At 53.1% G+C, this 23,045-nt stretch overlaps 8 protein-coding genes across 8 annotated transcripts; 5 read left to right on the top strand and 3 right to left on the bottom strand.

Annotated features, from left to right (window-relative positions):
• Positions 1–451: 451 nt before the first annotated feature.
• Positions 452–1,987, top strand: AYL99_09929 (hypothetical protein; the record flags this gene model as incomplete). The annotated part of the gene is made up of 1 exon (XM_018841435.1): positions 452–1,987. One exon carries the CDS (start codon positions 452–454, stop codon positions 1,985–1,987), a length of 1,536 nt encoding a protein of 511 aa, XP_018689144.1.
• A 728-nt stretch (positions 1,988–2,715) lies between these two features.
• Positions 2,716–3,306, top strand: AYL99_09928 (hypothetical protein; the record flags this gene model as incomplete). The annotated part of the gene is made up of 1 exon (XM_018841434.1): positions 2,716–3,306. The coding sequence occupies one exon, from the start codon at positions 2,716–2,718 to the stop codon at positions 3,304–3,306; it is 591 nt and encodes a 196-aa protein (XP_018689143.1).
• A 1,823-nt stretch (positions 3,307–5,129) lies between these two features.
• Positions 5,130–6,051, top strand: AYL99_09927 (hypothetical protein; the record flags this gene model as incomplete). Its single annotated transcript, XM_018841433.1, has 3 exons — positions 5,130–5,157; positions 5,213–5,427; positions 5,485–6,051. 3 exons carry the CDS (start codon positions 5,130–5,132, stop codon positions 6,049–6,051), a joined length of 810 nt encoding a protein of 269 aa, XP_018689142.1.
• Positions 6,052–7,185: 1,134 nt separating this feature from the next.
• AYL99_09926 (hypothetical protein) lies at positions 7,186–8,760 on the bottom strand (the record flags this gene model as incomplete). Its single annotated transcript, XM_018841432.1, has 1 exon — positions 7,186–8,760. One exon carries the CDS (start codon positions 8,758–8,760, stop codon positions 7,186–7,188), a length of 1,575 nt encoding a protein of 524 aa, XP_018689141.1.
• A 370-nt stretch (positions 8,761–9,130) lies between these two features.
• Positions 9,131–15,997, top strand: AYL99_09925 (hypothetical protein; the record flags this gene model as incomplete). The annotated part of the gene is made up of 4 exons (XM_018841431.1): positions 9,131–14,044; positions 14,135–14,217; positions 14,998–15,816; positions 15,880–15,997. 4 exons carry the CDS (start codon positions 9,131–9,133, stop codon positions 15,995–15,997), a joined length of 5,934 nt encoding a protein of 1,977 aa, XP_018689140.1.
• Positions 15,998–17,140: 1,143 nt separating this feature from the next.
• Positions 17,141–18,561, bottom strand: AYL99_09924 (hypothetical protein; the record flags this gene model as incomplete). Its single annotated transcript, XM_018841430.1, has 6 exons — positions 17,141–17,534; positions 17,605–17,699; positions 17,755–17,813; positions 17,876–18,185; positions 18,264–18,382; positions 18,456–18,561. The coding sequence occupies 6 exons, from the start codon at positions 18,559–18,561 to the stop codon at positions 17,141–17,143; spliced, it is 1,083 nt and encodes a 360-aa protein (XP_018689139.1).
• Positions 18,562–19,827: 1,266 nt separating this feature from the next.
• On the top strand, positions 19,828–21,006 carry AYL99_09923 (hypothetical protein; the record flags this gene model as incomplete). The annotated part of the gene is made up of 4 exons (XM_018841429.1): positions 19,828–19,927; positions 20,085–20,410; positions 20,560–20,831; positions 20,898–21,006. The coding sequence occupies 4 exons, from the start codon at positions 19,828–19,830 to the stop codon at positions 21,004–21,006; spliced, it is 807 nt and encodes a 268-aa protein (XP_018689138.1).
• Positions 21,007–22,203: 1,197 nt separating this feature from the next.
• On the bottom strand, positions 22,204–23,004 carry AYL99_09922 (hypothetical protein; the record flags this gene model as incomplete). The annotated part of the gene is made up of 1 exon (XM_018841428.1): positions 22,204–23,004. One exon carries the CDS (start codon positions 23,002–23,004, stop codon positions 22,204–22,206), a length of 801 nt encoding a protein of 266 aa, XP_018689137.1.
• Positions 23,005–23,045: the final 41 nt, after the last annotated feature.

Here is a 23,045-nt window from a genome sequence, read left to right as displayed (position 1 = left end):
TTGTATCAATAGAAGAGACAAGCATTGGGAAGGGGTATGTGAAGCATTTCCTCGGCGAGCTTTTGGACTTGGAAAACCAGTGTCTGCTGTATACTTAAACCAATAGGACTCAGGAAAAAGTATCTGCATGGTGATGGAAGGTCTGCATAGCCAGCAACTGCTGTTTCAGTCCTCTCGAACCTGTACCCGTTCCACCGCGACTGCCTGCTCAGGCTCTTGCCTTCCACTATCCTTCCCAAGAATTGGCACGACTCAGCATCCATGACCTATGTTAAATCTCGACCTTTGGACTGTCGAGGTCATCAATCGCTTATGGTACACATTCTTTTTGCATACTCTGCTCGGCAAAACTCGTGAACATCCATCCCCCTTGCTCGTGTCAGGGTGGGTTGCTCCGATGAATGGTCTGCCGGGTCGCCTCTGATATCAACCGCGTGTTCGGAACGAAGCCATGGTTGGGATTTCCTCACTGAACTATCCTCGAGGTCTCCCTCAACAAAAGCCAAAGGCAGTCCGCAGGGTACATTCATCGCCGTCGTTACCATGTGAGCCAGCCTCGTCGGACGAGTCTGCTCCAGAGGATTCGATATACAATGCCGAACCCGTCCGTTCGCGTGAGAATCTCCCATGGACAGCAGCGATAGACCCGTCTGAGTTGCAGGATCTGCCGGCACCCATGAGCCTGGCTTCGTCGTCTCGGATCCCTCTCGGCAGTCACTCTACGTCGCACAGCAACTGGCCAACCCCACAGCTCAACCCGATCGTCGAATACAGGACGTCGCTCAATTCAGTTCCTCATGGCAGATCCCCTTCGGCTCGCAAGAGCAAGCAGGCTTCGCTCGAGGCATACCGTTGTCGCTCTTTTTCGGTCAATGATCTAGACTGCATCCCGAGACAGGACATCGCACTACGCAATTCTACCAACTCCACTTGCTCAGAAGAAAGCCTCCATAGAAGAGGTGGCTGGTGTTCGGCGTTTCCCATCAAACCTCCAGTGTCACCTCCGGCCAGAGTTTCAACGCCTCCAGGGTTGCCACAATTTGGCACCGAGGAGGCGACCTTCCTCCGGCTGGAACAGCAGCAGTCGACGGGCAGACTGTCATTCTGGAATCGCATTTGGAGACGTACTTCGGAGGGCAGCGATGAGCAAGCTGTCGGAAGCCTCAACTCTGAAGGCTCTCCAAGGATGTCGCCACGGAACCCATCCCGTGGGCGTTCCAATTCAGTCGAGCTCTTTGAGCGAACTTTGGCGGCAATCGGTATGGCGACCATTGTCGAACCTCCGCGTGCCGCCCCTTCGGGGTCTCGGGCATCTCTGCCTCGTGGAGTTTACAGGGCCAACATCCCTGGACCACTCGCACGAGCCGATGACGGGACATTGGTGAGAGGGAGGTTTGGACCTCGTGCCAGCGGCCATGGTATCGGTTCCCGTCATCTTGAATTGCACCCCTTGGGTCGGTTGAATGAGTCCAGCGCGATCCAGGAGGCGATCAGGGAGATAGACAAGGCCTGCGAAAGGAACGATCTGGAAACCGCCATGCTTCAGAGTGGCGTTGCAGGAGGATCACATATGACGGTGGCAAGGGATGCGTGGGCCAGTAACCAAACCCCAAATCCGCCCGTGCGCAATCTTCATCTGACGAGTGAAACCGAGGTTGGACTTCCCTTGACTTCCCCATTCCTGGGCGGCAATTCGACCACAAACCGTCCAAGAACCGCTGGTAATCGCGCACATGCAGAAGTTCCGCTGTTTTCTCTGCTCAGCGTCGACAGTGCCACGGGCGGTCCGCGCAGTGCAAGTATCGTCGGAGTCCACGAGGGCGGCTGGACAAGGGGCAAAGGGCGAGCGTGCAAGAACGCGTGGCGGCGGACGTGGCAGGCGGTCAAAGACTGCTGGGCTCGCTGCTGGCGGGCCGTTTGGGGGAATTGCCGGGAGCGGACGCGAGCTTACCAGGGCTCGACAGCAGAGGAGGTATGGGTGTCTTAGATATCTCTGTGCATAGAAACGAGTAAGAGTGAGCATTCATATTTTCGGTCGTCCGAACAGGTAGGCTGTGTGTTCTCCACCGTCTTGCGTGCCTCTGGTCCTGTGCTCCTGTTTTGCTTGTCTTGATGGCTGGACCTTGTTTCTTCTTCCGTGCGATGGGTCCGGACGTTGGAGATCGGGTCGAAGGGTGGTTTCTTTCTTTCTTTGGAATCCTTCGTTCGAGACACGGATCAGGCAGTTCCTAGTCCCATCACCACAAGACCGCTGATGAGACCGATCCTGTGGTGCGAAACACGCTGGAAGAGAGCTTTGCGATAACAAGAATGCGCGGATAGATAATAAAGGAAAGGCAGCGCCCAAGGACGCATCAGCCTCGCCAGTCAGGCTGATGAGAGTCACGCGGCCTGTTGATGAACCCAAATGCAAGTTTTTGATCAGGAAATGGACCCCGTATCCGCCGACAATTGAGCCCGCAAAATAAAGGACATCGAACTCTTTCCATCCATCACGAACGCCAAACCACGACGAGGACACAGGGGACAGGGGTTTGGTTTGCTCGCGCAGACCCGGGGATCGAAACATTCGCAGAATAACGCCGATACCTGCAAGATCCACATTCAAGACAACAATCAAGGGCCTGCCCAGTCACGGGAAGGTGTTCGTCCACAGTGGAAGTTCGGCCAGGAAAATGGGCCCAACGCAAGATCCGTGAGTACACATCTGCCAACATGAATCAGCATTGGTCGAGTCCTAAATTTGGCAGAAACCCTCAGACAAAGAGGACCGCATCAACCACAGCGGTTGTTGGGGAGTTCACATACGTATTCCTCAACCGTCCAAATACTGATTTCATTGACTGGATCCGCTTCAAGGATCCACAAAACCCGGTTCGAGGGACAATCGACAACATCATTGCCAAGCATGGTCCTATCGCTTCGCTTGTGTTCTCTGACAATTCAATCCGACTTTACTATAGCGGTGTTTCCGAGGACGAGAACTTCAAGGGCAAGCTATTGGTCCGCGAACTCAAATTTCCAGCAGCGAATGCCACAGATACCTCGAATGGATGGATCAAGCCAGCCACCGACGCCTCGGCCAAAAAGTCGGAGCTGAACTTTGAGGAGAACGTCAGTGAGGGCACTCGCCTCCTCAATGCACTGTCCTTCCTCTCCTGCTCAACCAAGAACACGCCCAACGGTTTGATTCCAGTTGTGACTTACAGGGACATTAGCAAGGACCACTACATTTATGCGGAGAGGAACAATAAAACGAACTCCTGGACCGCTTCACAGCTACAACTGGAGCCGACAAAATCTTGAAAGGTGTTCAGGGGATGGAGGTGGTCAGAATCGAGATCGTGGACTTGGACCACAGGTTTCCCATTCAACTTCACAACAGTGGCGCAGAGCTGTGAGAAATTAGGGTAGGGTACACTCGTTTAATGCAGGAAATGATGAAATGGTACTACCTTTGTGCAGACGCTCTGGTCAGAGCTCACAGTCCGATTCTACTTGTGCAACGCGATAGCCGGCGCTTATGCGATCATGCAATTCCCGAAACCAGTAACAGTCAAAATCGGACATCCGTGTGGTGCCCTTGACACAGCGAGACCTTGCAATTTGAAAAAAAGCCCCGGGAACGTGGTAGTCCACTCTCGTCGTTCATTCTCTGAAAACGTTCGCGTGAGCTGCTCTTGGGATGACCGGCATTAGACGGCCGGAGACCTCGATGCTTGTCATCACCACCACTGTGCTGTCCAAGTCGCAAGCCGGTAGATACTCTCGTTTCCCACATTGCGGTAGTGGTCAGGGATCTGCCATGGTCGGATCTTGGCTTGTCGCTCCAAAGAGCGTTTACTTGCTCAGCGTAACCACGCACACTGCCCGTATCTAATCAAAAAGGGGTTGACAATCACTCGTATTGATAGCTGTCTTGCTGTTGCGGATATCTTTGTGGCTGATATTGGTGGACCTAATTATTGTTTTTGGCGACCAAGTCGGCCATCCAAAACCTCGCGGTAGGAAGTGAATGCTAGCCATCGCCAAGTCGCCCCTAGTCCACCCAGCCAAGCTCGACGGTGGATGCGGGGGTCAACCTAACGGATGTCGACATCAGGCTGAGTCCAGACCAAGTCCTGCACTGTGTGGCTTTTGCCAGCTCTCAGCTCCAGCTCTTTCCATTCCACTGGCCATCTTCAACGAAAAGCCGGACGGCAGCACTATCACACGCCAAGAAGAAACCATGGCTGGCTGATTCGTATTGACATATCAACAAGATCGTCGGCCCATTCAGGTGGTCGTGATGTTTCCGTGATGCCATGTCTACAATAATCGACACGGTGCTGCAACAGGAAACAAACGTCCATTCCCATCCTTTCCCAGCTGAAATGGCTACACGAGGTTCCGGACGAGGATCATGGGTTTCCTGCTGATCAGCCAGCCAAAATCCCGGCGACGTCGCTTCCACCAATGGGGGGGGGTTCTGAACCTTCACTATGCCCGACGTTTTCACCATCCAAGCTTCGTGTCCGGAAAGCGTGTGGGAAGACCCTGCATGCTTCAACCTTGTTCGCACCACAGCACGCTGCGCACGCATGAAGCCACGCGATGGTCGAGAAGAGTCGTTTCATGCAATATCTCCTGGCAGAGGCCCAATGCGGCTGCAGTTTCGCTGGTCATCGCCAGCAGTCTGCAACGTCTACCTCGATGCGGATAGTCAAAATGCCTGCCGCTTTCATTTTCAGCTATCCCACGGCGAAAGAATCTTTTCAGCCTGCCTCATTGGGTTGACATACAGGCAGAGCCATGTCGCTCTCGAGTCTAGACGTTCCTCTCTCTCAGCCACCTAGCGTCCAGCCGCGTTGCTGGAGCTATTTACGCCGTTTCGGCTGCGTCCAGAGCAGCAACAGCTTCAAGAAAATCGTCCCGATCGAGTCAATCCCGGCGGTGGTCATCAATCGTTTTTCCTTTATATGGGGACCACCTTGCTCTTGTTTCTGGAAACCTTTGTGTCAAATTCGTCCTGACGTCTCCTGCCAGCCTACTTCATTGTCTGTCTCACTGATCTACCAAAATCAAACATTTCCAGACGAGGTTCCAACATGAGGTTCACTGCAATCACATGGTGGAGCTGTCTTTTTGCTATGGCTGTCGCTCAAGACAAGGTAATTTGTAAGCATCCATCGCGCATCAGCATGACTTGGGGTGAATCAGACTAATTCGATAGCGATAAACCCTGACTATGTCCCCAGGTCAGAGGCAGGGACCACCATCACTACTACAGTACCGGAGTCATTGCGAACCGTGTTTGACTTCAATGGGACAAGCATGACCAGCTGCCCAACGGGCGTCACCTGCCAGCCAAACGTACTGGTGGAGACCGTCCGTGCATACCCGACTACAATCACCGTTACAAATATCAAAACCATCACGGAAAAGACTGTAAGACCCACGCCTCTGCCGTCCTCCCAGCTACACGAGTTTTAATCTGCTGTGTAGACCCTGCGCGAGATTTTCACGTCGGTCATCGTGGAGGTCATACCGTCCGTAGTTGCTCTGGAAGGGATCTGCCACGGGGTCACGACAAGCACCTACGCGACACCTTTCACCCTCTTGGTTGAGCAGAATTTCACGACGACAGATTTCTATCTCTCCAGATCCACCACCACAACGACCTCGACGAGTACATTCAATATCACGGACAGACAGGCTTGTACTTTGGAGATGCCACAGCCTTCCAGCCCTCCTGGGCCGGTTATTTCAAATCCTGCGCCGGTCATTTCCGGTCAAGTACCTCTGCCAATTTCTTCAGACCCTGCCGCCTCTGCGGCTTCTGCTGCCTCTGCGGCCGCCGAATCTTCAGCCTCTGCCGCTGCTGAAGCTTCAGCTTCTGCCGCCTCTGCTGCTTCCGCCGCCGCCGAAGCTTCAGCCTCCGCCGCCTCTGCTGCCTCTGCCGCCGCCGAAGCTTCAGCCTCCGCCGCCTCTGCTGCCTCTGCCGCCGCCGAAGCTTCAGCCTCCGCAAGCTCTTCCGCCCCTGCAGAATCACCATCCCCCTCCGGCTCTTGAGAAACAACCTTCGCAGCCCGGTGACGCCGCAGAGCACCGTAGAGCGTCGGTACGTCAGATGGGGCTGTTTTGAGATGCCTCATGGTGCCGTCCTCCATCCATTGCAGAGTACATCACGGAACCAAAGTCGGTATCTCATCAGACTTAGCCCCGGCGAGCTGGAATTGCTTGTCAAGCCTCGAATTATAGTATTTCAATCATATGGGATTAGTTTAGGGGATGTGATTTGCTAGGTAATCCATGCATGCAAGCAGACCGAAGTCTTTTGACCTCGCCGTACAAGAATACAAAGATGCTTCCTCGTCGTCGCGATCTCGACGCTAATCCACCTCCTGTCCTACATGACTTTGCGACGCTTTTGCTCAGGCTGGCTCACGCCTGGCTCGATTTCCGCGCCAGAGCCTCGATGAAACCGCACTGTGCTGTTATGAACCGACCTTCAGGACGACCAGGTGACGAACGGCAAAGGGAGGACGACCGAGAAGCGTCAGCCTCGTTGGCAAGGTCGGTATCGGTCATGTCCGACCACGTGACCATCCGACAGAGGAAATATTGGTATGCTGGTGTGACGGTATGTCGGCTGGACATGTGCTGCATCGTGCCTCCAATTTATGTGATTCATCTCGTAGTACGTTGCAAGTCAACAGTTTCCACTGTCGAGCTTGGTATTATTGTATTTATTGCTAGAAAGATGTTAGTTAGACACTGCCCCTTCCAGGCACCAGCGCGGCCAGACAGGGGACCCCACGGCACTCTTGCAACAATAACCTTTATCGCCAGCGACAGGGGTATAGTGTCGGGATGGCCCGACTCTATATTATTTGAATCCGGAGGTTCTAGTGGCAGGGATGTATACCTCCACTTCCACCCTGAGAGGTCGCATGCTTCGCAGCAATCGCCCTGGCACAGATGTGGGTGCGATTAATCCGCTGCTCAGGCCGAACTACACCATGCTCAGTCACGTGCAGGAACATCTTAGGTCGAAGCAAGGCTCAGGGCCACGCTCAGGCCCAAAAGATGGACATGGAAAGGACTCGTGTTGAGATTCCGACGTCGAACTCCCTGTTTCCGCGTGAAATATGCCGTCCCTCCCTTTTTGTTCTTTGCGGGGAGGACCTCGTGACAAATTCAGTTTCATCGCATCTCCATCAGCTCGTCCTTGCCCAGCAAGTTCGCCATGGGATCATCGGCCGCCATGCGATTGCGCTTGTACGACTCCAGTTCCTCCTCGGAGATGCCGGACTGGAGTTCTTGCAGGGTGCGCTTTTTGGAGGAGGCCTGCTGCGGCGGCGGCGGTGGTGGTATTGAGTTCGCACCGCCCGTGTCGGCTTCGTCGAGCTCCTTCTTGCGCTTTTGGATGTCTTCCCCGTCTTGTTCGAGGCGGAGGCGTTGGCTTGCGTCGTCATGGACGGCCACTGTTCTGGCGGTGGTCGTGTGTTCGTCGGAGGCCACGTTCTCGATCTGGAGCAGTGACTGGCCCGTCCTCATCCCCTCGCTCGCTTCCCACGCCTGCCGGCCCTCTTCACCTGTGCAGTAGCTGTTCTTCACCGTGGAGTGGCAGCACGCGTACCCCCACTTGAAGTCCTTCCACCATGATCCCCAGACCGATGTGTGGTTGTTCTGGAAGATGTCTTCCGGATACTTGGAGCGCGCGACCGTGCGCTCGGAGCCCTTGATGTGCCCCGATTCGTCGTACTCGACGTACCGCTCGTTGGCGACGACGTTGTGGTGTTTGATTTTCTTGGCCGGGTGGTGTTGATGGTTGTCGCCGCCCTCTGTTAACAGATATTCGTCCCCGCCGTATTTCTCCAGCAGGGCTCTCCGAGCCGCCGCTTTCTTCTCTGCTGCCTCTTGGGTTTGCTTCTTGCGCAGGATTTCACCCTCGGTCGGATTGGCTTGCAAGTGCAGTTTCTTCGCCTGCGATAAGTTCGCGTTGTTCTCCTGCGTCTCCCATGCGTAGCGTTGTGCCCGTTCGAATTCTGCAGCGTCGTCATTCGTGGCTGCCGGCCGGATAAAACCTTCGTCTACGTCGGCATCATCTGTTACCTGGGCAGCGGATTTGTCCATAGACCGTGTCTTGGGGTCGTAGCGGGCGGAGTCGAGATCGAGGTTCTTTAGGTAGTTTGCTGTGTCTTCACGCAGGCGGAGCTGGCGGGTGGAGGTCGGTTGAGAACGGCCCATGTCTGTCTCTTCGCCGTACTGGGTGTCAGAGAGATCTGGGGTACCGGAGCCGTCACCGTTGTCCTTTTGACCTGCGGCGGCGCGCTTGATGGCTTCTAGCTCCTCGTATTCCTTGACCACAGCACTGTACTCTCGACTGTCGTACCCGTTCCACCGGTCTCGTTTGGCGTCCCATCCTAATTGTACGTCCTCGACGACCTCGTCCGCTTGAATGTCCTTGCCGGTCCACCTCGCACCTTGTTTCCTCGGCCGGCTGAGACATTCTTTTGTCTTGTGCGTCAAGGCACCGCAGTTCTCGCATGCGCCTTTACGGAATTTGGTGGCTGCAGGCCCCTGCTTCTTGCCTCGGTCGTACCATTTGGCCTTGTCGAGGGTGTCTTTGGGAGCGGATTGCAACCGCTGATGTTCGAGGTAGTCGGCATCGGAATGGGTGGTCTCGGCCCAGAATGGACGCTTTGAAATGAACGAGGGGATGTATTCGTTACGGGTCTGGTCGGGGCCAGGAGGCTTTTTGTTCTGTTGCGCCATTGTCGCTCGGTCGGCAGAGGTACGGTTTGAAAGTAGCTGTCGCCAGGGAAATGGATGAAGTGGATGGCACTGTGATGTGCTCGGAGTAAAAGCGCAGTCAGGAAGTGGAAGAGGGACAAAGAGGCGAAAAATCACCGGCGACGAAGGCTGCGTCACAGCTTCGCCCAATCCGCGCCGCATGTCAATAACTCCCCCCACCTTGTAAACATGGAACATTGATTTCTTTCTTCCCACACCATGCCTCTCAGTGAGAGCCTTTTTGGATAGAAGATCTCTGATCATGATGCTTAGAAACCGAATCATCTGCCACCGAACACGCGACAATGCGCCGGCAACATGAGAAAGACGCGTCGATTACCTCACTACACTCATGGATACCTTCCGCATCCGCCTCAACTGCGTGGATCACTACCAAGCTGTCCCTGTTGACGGTCTAGATCCTCCCGTACCCCTCGGCACCAGTAACGAGAATGCCAAAGACAGACCTCGAGTGTCGGTCATCCGCGTCTTTGGCGCAACCCCGACTGGGCAGAAGGTGTTGATGCATATCCATGGCGCCCTTCAATATACCTACATCGAGTACAGCGGCAGTCTCGTCCCCCAAGATGTCGAAGTGGCTATTCGTACGCTGCAGCTCTCCATCGATCACGCTCTGGCCGTGAGCTACCGCAAGAATATCTACGACGGGAAGCATCGATACGTTGCCCACATCTCCCTGGTGAAGGGCATCCCATTCTATGGCTTCCACGTCGGATACAAGTTCTACCTCAAGATATATTTGTTGAATCCACTGCATATGACGAGGTTGGCCGATTTGTTGCGAGAAGGAGCGGTCATGAAGAGAGTATTGCAGCCATACGAAAGCCACATGCAATATCTCGCGCAGTGGATGTGCGACTACAATCTTTATGGGTGCGGCTATATCGACTGCGAGAAGGTCAAGTTTCGTGCGCCGGTCCCGCGATATGCCGATATAACGAATCCAATGCATCAATGGCACGATCTTTCGATACCTTCCGAGGCCATTTTTGATAATGCCCGACTACCTAAACAGAGCCACTGTACGCTCGAGGTGGACGTGCATGTCAAGGATATTTTGAACCGCAAAGACGTCCACGCTCGCACACTGCACCATGACTTTATCGAGCGCACTTATCCCATAGCGGCAGATGCCAAGCTAGTGCAGAGCATGGCTGGGCTCTGGAAAGATGAGACTCGACGCAGAAAGTTGAGAATGGGGCTCAAGGATCCGAACAGCAGCCCGTTCCCTCCTGAAGTTCTGGTATCTATGTCAGCAGATCCTAGAAATAAGGCTGACGGGGGTTGGATCCACGAAGATGAATTCCGACAGAAGGTGGCCGAGCTCGCAGAGGAAGAGTTGGAGAAAAGTGATAAGCAGAAGATTTCTTTCGACACCTTTGTGAAATCCACGTCCCTCGAAAACACTGTTCGTACGGCCTTAGAGAGTATCGACGACTTGTATCCGGATAGAATCCGGATGCTTCAGCCAACAAACCCGACTACCAGTGTCAACGGCAAGAACCCTGCGCAAGAAGAGCACGGACAGGCTGTCCGTGGTCAGACTCGGCCCGACAGTCTCGGAGATGGCTCAGGTTCAAGTATGGATGAAGTCGACCCCGAGGAAGGCTCGTCTGAGCGATCACCACAGACTGAAGGCCAGAATGACAATGACGCTAAAGCTACCGACAGGCCAGTCTTGACGCCGATCAGCTCCTCTGAATATGAACGATATGGCATTCGGCCTGTCAGTGGTATGGATCATTTTGACGAAGATGCATTTGAAATCCCGCCGGAATATCTGAACACTCCCACAAAAGTCATGAAAGCCACCAAGAGGGCACGATTCGGAGAGGCGCCAACATTCAAGCCAAGGAAAAGACAGAAACACTTGGTTGACGGCGAGAACATTTTGCCTGACGTGGGGTATTGGGAATCGGAGGAAGAGCCTGATCCCTCGAGCGAGGATGACAAGAGCGGATTAGGCGCCGAGCCGACCGAGGAAGAGATGCAAAACATCCCGCTGCCTCAGGCGATCATTGAGCGTACTTCGCTCATGAGCCAACAGCCCAGACCAAAGAACGCGCTTGGAAATGGACCGACTCTTTCCCAACAGTCGACATTGTCTTTTCCAACTGTAAAAGATCCCACCGATCCTGCTACAGTACTCCGACTAAGCCAGAAAAGCGCTGCTTCGCAAAACACCTCGAAAAGCCCAACCATTGTCCCACCCAGATCTCCTGCAACGCTGAAGACGCCCGCAAAGTCTGCGTCCACCACCTTAGGAAAAACCCAACTGCCTCTCACCTTAGGCACAAATATCAGGTCTTCCAATTTACTCGATACCAGTCTGCAAGGCCTTCCAAAACAGCGAGGAGGGAATAGTCTGCAATTGTATCAGCCTTGCCCGCCACGCTTCAAAGATGTCGAGTCGACTATGTGGCAGAATGGTCTACCGGATGTGATCTACCAAGAAGCATACTACAGTCGCGAAGAAGATGTCCCAAACCAGTCAAGGGAATACGCGGGTCGCGAGTTCAAGCTTGAGAGCGCAACGGTGCCGTATCTACCCGATTTTGATCCCACAGGAATGTCTTCAGCAACATTTGGTCGGAAACATCCCTCGCTGCTGGACTCTACTGCGGAAAAGGTCCGGGACAATCAGAGACGCAAACGCTGCACTATCCCTGAGTGGGTGATAGCGGCGACGCCTCCTCGAAAAGTCGATGTGTTCTCTTGGTTACAAGAAGAAGACAATGCAAAGGTCGACGGGAAGCTACCGGGCAATGTCCGAGCGCGGGGCAGAGCTCTTTCACAGATTGATGCACCGACGCAGAAGAATGAGTATGGCTTCAAATATTCTCAGAAGCAGCCCAGCACCAGCGTACATCATGAGACGCAGTATATGAACGTCATGAGCTTGGAAGTCCATGTCAACACTCGAGGCTCTCTTGCTCCAAATCCGGATGAAGACGCCATTGCTTGTATCTTCTGGTGCGCGCAGGTTGACGATGACGGTATTGACACCAGTGCGGGCAAGCCCGGGCTTCATATTGGAATTCTTGCCGTTGCTGGTGATTCGCAGACAGCCAAAAAGATTGCTCGCAATGTCCCGTATGACGTTGAGGAAGAGTCCACCGAACTTGACCTTCTTACAAGATTTGTGGACATCGTGAGACTCTATGATCCTGACATTCTTACCGGCTATGAAGTGCATAATAGTTCATGGGGATATCTTATTGAAAGAGCACGAGTCAAGTACGACCTCAACTACTGTGATGAGCTATCGAGGATGAAATCTCAATCTCATGGCAGATTCGGCAAGGAAGACGACCGCTGGGGATTCAACCACACCTCGACAGTTCGTGTCACAGGTCGACATACAATCAATATCTGGAGAGCCATGCGCGGCGAGTTGAACCTACTTGGGTATACAATGGAAAACGTTGTCTACCACTTGCTTCACCAAAGGATACCTCATTATAGCTTTGCTGATTTGACAAAGTGGTACAAAAGCAAAAATCCTCGCGATCAAGCCAAGGTCGTCGAGTACTTCATTTCGCGGGCACAGATCGACATAGAGATTCTTGAAGCCAACGAGTTGATCCCGAGAACAAGCGAACAGGCCCGGTTGTTGGGGGTTGACTGGTTCTCGGTCATATCGCGCGGGTCACAGTTCAAGGTTGAATCCCTGATGTTTCGCATCGCAAAGCCGGAGAACTTCATACTGGTTTCGCCCAGTCGCAGGCAAGTCGGGGGCCAGAATGCGTTGGAGTGCTTACCCCTGGTCATGGAGCCTCAAAGCGACTTCTATACCAGCCCATTACTGGTTCTCGACTTCCAATCTCTCTACCCCAGTGTCATGATAGCCTATAACTATTGCTACTCGACTTTCCTTGGCCGAGTCGTGGGCTGGCGGGGCGCCAACAAAATGGGCTTCACAAACTACCGTCGGGAACCCAGACTGCTAGAATTGCTCAAGGATTACATCAACATCGCGCCAAACGGCATCTTGTATGCCAAGCCTGAGATCCGCAAGTCCCTGCTGGCTAAGATGCTGAGCGAGATCCTCGAGACCAGAGTCATGGTCAAGAGTGGCATGAAAGTGGACAAGGATGACAAGACATTGCAAAGACTGTTGAATAACAGACAACTTGCCCTCAAGCTTATCGCTAACGTCACATACGGATATACATCCGCATCATTTTCTGGAAGAATGCCGTGCTCCGAGATCGCCGATAGCATCGTTCAGACCGGTCGTGAAACGCTTGAAAAGGCCATTGCTCTTATTCACTCTGTCGAGCGATGGGGCGCCGAAGTGGTATATGGCGATACCGACAGTCTCTTCGTCTATCTCAAAGGCCGAACAAGAGAGCAAGCTTTCGATATAGGTGAAGAGATTGCCGACACAATTACGAAGATGAACCCTCGACCGGTCAGGCTGAAGTTCGAGAAGGTCTATCACCCATGTGTTTTGCTTGCGAAGAAAAGATACGTGGGGTTCAAGTACGAAAGTCGAAACCAGACGGTGCCAGACTTTGACGCCAAAGGAATCGAGACTGTCCGCCGGGACGGCACCCCAGCCGAGCAGAAGATCGAGGAGACTGCGTTGAAACTACTTTTCCGCACGGCTGACTTAAGTCAGGTCAAAGCTTTTTTCCAGTCTCAATGTGCCAAAATTATGCAGGGCAGAATCTCGATCCAAGATTTCTGTTTCGCTAGAGAAGTCAAGCTCGGGACTTACAGTGAAAAGGGGCCTCCGCCTCCTGGTGCGCTCGTTAGCGCTCGAAAAATGGTGGAGGATCCGAGACTGGAGCCTCAATATGGAGAACGAGTACCATATGTGGTAGTCACTGGTGGACCAGGCGCAAGGTTGATCGATCGTTGTGTGGCGCCAGAGGTCTTGCTCAACGACGCGCATTCGGAGCTCGACGCGGAATATTACATTTCAAAGAACATCATCCCACCTCTCGAGCGGATCTTCAATCTGGTGGGAGCCAATGTCCGCCAGTGGTACGACGAAATGCCGAAATACCAACGCATCAGGAGGGTAGAAGCTGGGCTTGGTGCGGATGGGAAAGTGGGTGTGAGAGCCCAGAAGACTCTGGAGTCATACATGAAATCATCGTCATGTCTTGTCTGTCGCGAACGTCTGGACACTCCGGCCCCTTTGTGCAATAGGTGCTCTCAGCGAGCCGCACAGTCCATGCTAGAATTACGTTCAAGGCTCATGAAAGCAGAGAGAAAAGCGGCACAATTGGCCAAGGTCTGTCGGTCTTGCTCGGGTTTTGGGTGGAATGAGGAAATACGGTGTGATAGCAAGGACTGTCCTGTCTTCTACTCACGGACGAGACAGAAGACTGCTCTTGCGAATGATGAAGCCCAGATTCTGCCTGTTTTGGAAACACTGGAGATGGCCAAGTATGAAGGGCTAGATTGGTGAGGCATTGCATTTAGGAGAGGAGCGAGGCATTGGATCGGTTCTGGACAGCATGGGTACGGAATTGGGTTGCCTAGGGAGAGGGCCGGGGGACTGGGACTATTGCATGAGATACCCCGTTGGTTTATGAGGCAGCAACACAGGACACGAACGTGTGAAGATGTATATTATGGATGGTCTGGTCAACACGGATTGTATGAGCAGGGAATATTGCAGTTTCTCATGATACATCGAGGTTTCTGTGGGTATCGTCGTCGCCAGACATTGCCGGAGTATATAGGTTTTAATGCGTATTGGCGCCTTGGCAAGTTTGGTTCGTTTCCCGGTGCCGTGGTCGCTGTCTCTCGATCAGACTCAGCATCAACCACCTCCCTCACAACTCGCGCACGACACGAAACTGGAAGAGGAGGGTGACACTATTTGAGACATATTGCCAGCTGGTAGATACACTTGTCATCTCTCAGTTACTCCTGTGGTCGGCAATATGAATTCTACTCCTAGGCGGGCAAATCTCGCCTGCAACTACTGCCGCTACAGGTAAACTGACCCAAGGAGATCATTCAGGGATTGTCAGAAAGTAACCACAAGACAGAAAGCGACGATGTGATGGTAATGTTCCAAAATGCAAAATGTGCCGAGATAGAGGCCTGGATTGTGTGTATCAAGACGGCACGTCACCCAAGTGAGTTTAAGTCGTTGACCCGCAACTTGTACAAGTACTTAAGGATATTAAACCGTCTCAGAAATGACAGGCGTGAACCCTCTGATGCCCGATTAAGTCGCTTAGATGCGATTGAAGATGTGCTACGACAGCATGCAATGATCCTCAACTCTCTCCGCCAAAGTCCTCAACAGCCACCCGAGACGGCATCACCCACACCGACATTTGCTTACGAGGACATGCCCTGCATAAATACGGGTCAGCCTCGGCGGGAAGATGCTGTACTGAGAAGGTCTGCAGGCCCGGGAATCGATGCGTCGGACGACCCAGCAGAGCAAGCGAGCGATCATGTTCCTCCACTAACCATCCCACTCGGTCACCAAACTAGCACAAGCAATCTCCTCACACTACCGCAGATGCGCCCTCTAGTAGGTGACTTTCCAGAGGAGTTTCTCTTCCTGGTAGAAGAAAATCGACCGAAGTTACAGTGGCTGCAAGGCCTCAGTTCGGCGCATCACGAGTTGGAGCAAGGCTTTCTCCAGATTGATAGATCATTCGCGGACACCTGTTTCGACCGATATTGGACGCTGGTGCATCCGTATCGCCCCATCTTTGATCAAGATGATCTTGTGTCACAATATGAAAGGGCAATGAATCATGGCCTCGAGCAAGATTCGAGCTCTGCTCTCATTTTGTCTCTTCTCGCATTGGGCGCAACTGCTTTGGACCCGATTGACCCCGCCACTGTCAGACACACCGGCGACGAACTAATCAGAAAAGCTCTTCGAATACTCTTTCCTTGCTGGGCTATGACGTTTAGTGGAGATCTTGTTCTGTCTCAGGCGCTCATGCTCTGCGCACTCTACTTTGGCTATGTGGCCGACCCATTGATGGCCTGGAGGCTTGCACATATGGCATCGACAAGCGTCCAGCAAATGTGGGTTTGACCATTATCCCAAACCAGCTGATTCATGGTACAATTCTGACTAAGTCATCACAGGCGCCGACAGCGTTTGTCCAAAGACACCGATGAGGGTCTTATCAGGGTCAGTTGGGCCTGCTTCTTGATCGAGTGGTACGTCTATCTGCTGAAGCTATTGCCAAAAACCAGGCGTTGATAAAAGGTCCCGACCAGCGACATCCTTGCCGAATTTCACCAACCGAGAAGTGGTATCGAGCCGCTGGTTGATCGGTTGCCCTTTCCTACATACAGCACTATCACCGCACCGGAAAGTTTGTACTCATTGGCCGATATATCGTCAAGGTCCTTGCTTAATCGAATCCATCATACCATGTACTTCACCGATAGCCTCTCTCTATACGCAGGTCGATCACAAAGTTCATGCGGCATGCTCTCGTCTGACCCGGATGCATCACTACTAAGAGTATGCGAGGAGCTCGATCGTCAGCTTGAAACATGGCATGAGTCACTACCTGAGGCCATCAAACCGGATCTTTGGGGAAGGCCACCGGGCAGTGACCAAGCTTGTGTTTTGCGACTCAGGTATTGGTCTGCCAAACACAACATCTATCGACCCTTTGTAGTCTACGTGACCTCACGAGCTGCAAAACAAAAGGGAAGCATACCAGCGGTGGCCCTTGAGCGGTGCCGGCTTTGCCTTTCTGCTAGCCGCGCATTTCTCCTGACTGCTGGCCATGTTCTGTCGCAAAGGACTCCCTATACATTTAGTACAGCACAGTGGTAAGTTGTTTCCGCTTTGTCTCTGTTCAACTCTGAGATCGTTGGCTAATTAATATCCCATGCAGCTGTGTTGGCTATGCACTCATTATCGCGCTCGCTGCTCAGACCCCTGCACTGGCCGACTCAGTTGAGGATGTTTCAGAGCTGTTGGAAACAGCTGTTGGGCTTGTGAAACCCTGGGCACCAACTGGATCGAGCATTGAATGCGGCCTTGAGATCATAAGTTCCGTACACAGAAAGCAGCGGCTGCGTCGCCTTCGAACATGATCGGCTGCATTCATCATCACAAACGAACTTCCAAGGATATCCGTAAGTCTGCTTGCTGCTGCCCTGCTCAACTTATTAACAGGTAAAATAGTAGCTCGTGGTTGTCTGTCAGTTTGCCGCACATGCAGCATTCCGTAGATAATTTTCGAGAGGCATTACAAAACCAGAGACCTGTGGTCAACATGGACAGCTGCATGCAAAGTACAGGCTATTGACGGGCTGATGGGCGTCGTTCTTGAGAACGACACTTGTAAGGCACTCTCCATGTGACGTCTGCTTTCGCATTCAAAGCTTATAAGCCTTTGACCGCCATGACTTTTTCAATCGCCGCCCTGGCGATTTCTTCGGCCTCGAGGAAAAATTTACAAGCATCTCCGAACCTTTTATTTAGCACCGGGTTCTCGGCGATAAACTTGTCAAGCTTCTCGCCGTCGTCCACCACAAAGTCAGTGTCCATTGTGGCTAGCACTCCATTCCATTCCGGTCCGGAAAGCGGATCTAGGGCTTCCAACGTCTTCAAGCGCTCTGCAACGGCGAACTCGGCATACGGATGCTTGGGCTTCTTCTTAACTACCGGAGGAAGAGTGTCAGGTGTCTCCATGAGCTTCTTGAGGTTGTGGCCTTGAATGGTGACATGCTGACATCCCAGTTCGGCCATGGCAAGGATCTCGGCAACATTGAAATGGCTGTTGTCGCAGAAGGAGTCAGCAAGAGCTCTGCGACAACCCGAGCAAGGAGCTTTGGCGCGTAACCTACCTCGCAATCACCATAACCGGTTGTTCCTTTCCAGTCCGCACATAGGCTTCCGCAAATGTCTTGAGGATGTGTATTACGCGGGCTGACATGGGATGCTAAATAGAGGGTCAGCTATCTACATCTTTTGACAACAAAGAGGACAGCTTATACCTCGAGAGCTGGGTCTGTGACCTGTGGACGTAACGATGGATCGAGATGCGCAGCGATCTCTAAGATAAAGGTAAGATTGGTTCGTCCACAAACGACAAGCCGACACAGTCAATCTACTGACCATTGTAGTATGGGCTGATGAACAGACAGTTTGACTGGCTGGCTGCGATGGCTTGTTCAAGAGAGAAGACAGCGGTCGCCAGAGTGCGGATGCCTTGTGCATTGAGCTCTAGGGCCGCCGAGGCCGCAGCTCCCGAAAATGGCACCTTTATGGCGAAACGATCTCTTGAAACTCCAGCCCTTTCGAAGGCGTCGGCATACTCGTGACAGTGTTTGATGATGGCGGCGCGGTCGTTGACGTGACGGAGTGAGGTCTGTACAAGTACGCGGCCAGACAAGTAGGGGACATTTCTGGCACAAAAAGTGACAGCCTAATAAGACCTCGAAGCGGCGCGACCGTCAGAACTCGAACGTCCGGATTGTTTGTTCAGAAACCGAAGGAGACGTACCGCCATATTATACACCTTCTCCCAGCCTTCCTTGCCATACTTGTCGACGAGCTCTTCCAGCAGCGTGCTATTCTCGGGTTTCAGCAATTCGCTCGTTATGACCGCTTGATTCGAAGTCTCTGGCCGATTACAGTTTAGCAGGCCGAGCGAGGACGCTCTTACGGCAGACATTCAGATCGGAGGTTGACGTACGATTGTGCGGAGGAAAGGGCAAGCTCTTGATGAGCGCCGTGTCCACATCGTCGACGTCGACGTTGCAGAGTTCCTCGAGTCTGTCGAGGAGTGAGCGCGATGCCATGGTTTGTCTCAAGTGTTGATGCAGAGGCGTTCCCTAGAAATGTATGAACGAGTAAGCAAGCAAGCCCTGTGTAATGAGATTGTCCTGAGAAAAGGAGAAAAAAAACCAGTGTTTGCTTCTCAACACCGACACCTGGTCCTGTCTTATTACTGCTACTAGCCTGAGCGTGTGAAGAAATCCCCTCTTGAAGCCCGTTCTCTTTTCTCGTGTTTCTTCCCCCATCCAACAATCTCCATCCCTCCCCAATGCTTTTCGTTTCCCCGACTCGGCGTAAAGTCCCCCTGTCGGATCACTACACTTCTTCTTCTTCTTCTTCTCATGGGGACAGAAAATGACACTGCGCTGCTCTCCGCCGCAGCAGCGACCCCACTCACCCCCCCACCCAGCAAACCGGGTCTTTCCAAGAGGTAGGCGAGGTGGGTCCACGTATACATAGATATATAGAGTACTTAGTGCGTATCTCGTATACGAATGTAGTTAGTTAGTTTCTTCAGCCGGGCGGCGGCGGTCCGCCCTCCGCCGCTACCCTGGGTAGTGGTGCTGGAGTTCTCGACCAATGTCTCCGCCGGGTCCAGCTCCGAGCGGATGGGGAGAGCATCGCACGGCGAACTTTGTCAGAGGCCTGGCTCCCGATCTGCACTGTCGCGCCGAGTCGCTGCCGATGGATGGCACGCATGCCGAGTCGAGTCGAGTCGAGTGCCTGTCGGCAGGTGGAATTGGCAGCGACGAAGGGAAAACAAAAATCTCCGAGGCAACGAAGGTGTGTCGTTGGGCTGGCTGCGTTTTCCACTTCTCTCAAAAACTATTCTTACAATTCATCCGTCCATCTATTCATTCATTCGATCAATCAATAAACCACAGTCCACTGTGTTTACAACCCCGGATCCAGAAAGCACGACTTCTCTCCTACCACTGCGTCGTTGCCAAAGCCCTCTTGTTGTCCAGCCCTGATCAGCGGAATCCTCAGCACAATGATTTCAACTGAGCCATCGGTCGAGCCGGTAACGAACGGGCGGCATACGGGAAAAGAAGACGATTCTGCCCGAGACCTCTTTTCTCTCGACCGCAGAACAATCATCGGTACGTACGTGGTGGACACACCCACGGAGTCCGGGGTTAGGAAGAGGGGGGAGGAGACAAATATTGTTGCTGCTCACAGGCCAGCCCAACCCAACCCATACCTCCCCTCCTCTCCTTCCTTCATGCTCTGCGGCCAGCAAGTGAAACTGACTGGGGCGACGGTGTCGCGGCGCAGTGACGGGTGCGATGGGCGGAATGGGCGCCGTGGTGGCCAAAGCGATCCTGCAATCCGGCGCCGACGTGATTGCCATTGATCGCGAGGCGGAAGCGAAAGCTTCTCACAAGGGTGAGTAAAAGACCACCCTTCACCATCCGTCCAGATATGGTCCCAGGTCGACCGCGAGGAGAAGAGAGAGAATGAGAGAGAGAGAAGGTGTGTGTGTACTATGGGAGCTCATGCTAATGCTGCTTTGCCGCTGCTGCTGGCTTGTGCGTGTGTGCAGAAGACTTGGAGAGAGCTGCCGAGAGCAACGGGACGATGGTGGCCTACTACCAATGCGACATCTCGAACCTCGAGTCGACCTACGCCGTGTTCGAGGACGCCGTCTCTGCCGCCCGATACCCCCTGCGCGGGCTGGTCAACTGCGCCGCTATCGGTTGGGTCGGGCCCTCGATCAACTTTCCCGTCGAGGATGCGAAGCGCATCATCGAAGTCAACCTAGTCGGCACGCTGATCTGCGCACAGGCCGCCGCGCAGCTGGTCAGGCAACATGGTTTTTCGGCGAGCTTTGTCTTCATCGCCAGCATGAGTGGTTACGTGGTGAACAAGGTGTGTATGGCTTTTTTGGTCCCCTTGCAGCCCGTCGAAGGGTAAAGAGTCCAGTTCTGCCCTTTTTCAGCAATGCTGTGCGGAAATTGAAGACAAGAGGCAGTCGGTGGCTAACTGTGGTTTGATTTTCCCTTTTCCTCTTGGTCCAGGGCACCCCAAACGCAGCGTACGCGGCCTCCAAGGCCGGCGTGCACCAGCTCACGCGCAACCTGGCGTCGGAATGGGGCCACTCGAAGGACGGGGCCCCGTCGATCCGAGTCAACTCGATCAGCCCCGGCGTCATCCGCACCCCGATGACGGCCAGCGTGCTCTCCAACAGCAACTTTGAACAACTGTGGACCGAGGAGACGATGCTCAAGCGACTGTCCGCGCCTGAGGACTACAGAGGTCCAATTGTCTTCCTATTATCGGATGCGAGCTCGTACGTGACGGGAGCAGATTTATTGGTAGACGGGGGGTACACAGCCTGGTGAACTAAAGACGATAGAGCTGAGCTGGAAACGGTCGTCGGTGCGGACGCGAAGTTCGACAGTCAACCGATCGGGAAAGATTCAGAGTGTCAGGACATGTTCATGCGTGGAGAAGGTGTAACATAGCACAAAGAGAGAGGGAGGTTGACTCCTTGACTATTTGAGACTTTAAACCAAGGTCTGGTGAGAAGTCTTATAGTTATTCAGGTGGTTGATTTGAAGACCGTTGGCCCTGACTTGTTCTCCGAAGTCGAGCAGCAGGAACCGCAATGCCATGTCTAGCCAGCCATGCTTTGCACGTCACCTTTCAGACGGCCTTTGTAGATATCCCTGGCGGATATGTACGGTAGCGAGCAGGTAGCAATGATCGACATGGAGGGAACTTCTCTCCTCTCTTCCGAGCCCACAGAATCCTGAAGTTCGCCTAGAGGCCGAAGAAACCAGAAGGGGTTTGGCAAGTCTGGCAAGCTCTCAGTCGACTAACTTTTCTCCCGGATCGCATACGTACCTAGGCTTAGAATACGGGGGTTTCACGTGAAGAAAGCTATCTCACTGTGAGCATGACCGTGGACTGACCACATAGACTTCATCAAGGTTATGAGGCGCAACATGCGTGAGTCTGTGCTTAAAGACCACCCCCCGTCCGTTTTATGTGGAGCGAGTTGGTGCAAGGGATGCGTGCATAGCCCACGTCATCATTAACAAACATTGGGCGAGAAGGATCATTCTCTCGCCAGGCAGTGTCGACTAGACCGACTTTGCTTCACGATCCGTCCTGTGCTGCATCCTTCATTGCGTTGAAGAATCTCTCGAGCGTAAGACGACTTGGCCACCTGTGCAAGATTTTGCGTATATCGAAATCTGTTTGTGTATTTCATATTCGAAAATCGTGACGGCTTTTGAACCTCGCCGTCTTCAATCCCAGATCCAAGTAGAAGGCGTGCACCTGTTTGAGTCGGTTCCGCACTTCTCCTTCAGGACACTGATCAAGTCATGCAAAAAGGTGTGAGAGGCTGCTTCACACAGGTTTTCCACCTTGGAATGCGTGGCTCTTCAGGTTTGCTGTATTTCCTGACTCGGGCAGTGTCTCTTGCAGAAGTCTCCTTTTTTATCAAATTCTCTTTTTCCCGCACTTCGTGTGATAAGCCCAGATGATTTCCTGTATTTTCTGTGTTGTCAGTTAGCCAATCTCGACAGACCTATGGCGACAACTAGAAACCAAAAGAGGGAATGGCCATAGGTTTTCTCACCGACACAGGCCTCGTTTTGAACGCCATGCCTTGGTAGGGTTACGTATCAATCCTGCTAAGCGAGTAGCGGTTTCTAAGTGAACAACATTCCTGGTTCGTCCAGTTGTCGCCATAGAGCGCGTTCCGCAGCCAGCTCATCATCGTAGCGAGTGACAGCCTGCTCAAATCTGTCCCACCAGTCCACGTTGGGAAACGAATAATGCGCCTTAGTGTATTCCCAATATTCCGGATACCAGCCGGCGAATTGCCAATCAATAACGGCCGCGATCTTGCCATTGCGCACAATGAGGTTCCGGGGACAAAGGTCGGCGTGAGAGAAACACGTTCGGTACTGACGAGCATGACACCGCGTGACCACGTCACCGAAGACTTGCGTACAATTCTCCAACGGAATGTTCCCCCGGAGAAAAGAATGGAATTCTCCGTTGCTGTCGAAAGGGCCAAAGAGCCGGTATCCCACTCGGTAGTCAAGACTTGGGCCAAGGTCTGATGAAGCCACGGCCCATTTTGCAGGGGGATCGAGTTTTCTAAGTTGTTCAATATAACCAGCAAGCTCTTGAAGAATGGCTTGCCTCTCACCCGCGGATAAACTGTCGCCGTACCATAAATCTCTGAGGGTATCACCGTGGATGTATTCCATCTCGATATAGAGGCGTCCGTCAAGTCGATGGGTTCGATGGACCTTGGACACAGGTATGGAGGTGTGTTGCCGAACGTATTTCAGTGCTTCAAGTTCAACAGGTTCACACGGGCCTTTGATGATTCGGTTCGAGCTCACTCTGACACTGCTAGGTCCTAAAAGACCGAAGCGCTTCGTGCCCAACCAGAGTCGGGCACGAAAGAGGAGGGATCTTAGCTGTTCCGAAGCAGGCATGACGATGAACGGTTAGAGGGAGAAGTTGATGAGGGGCGCGA

This window comes from Fonsecaea erecta, assembly GCF_001651985.1.
Source record: "Fonsecaea erecta strain CBS 125763 chromosome Unknown Scaff10, whole genome shotgun sequence".
Taxonomy (NCBI): domain Eukaryota; kingdom Fungi; phylum Ascomycota; class Eurotiomycetes; order Chaetothyriales; family Herpotrichiellaceae; genus Fonsecaea; species Fonsecaea erecta.
This window is presented reverse-complemented; position numbering and strand designations above follow the sequence as displayed.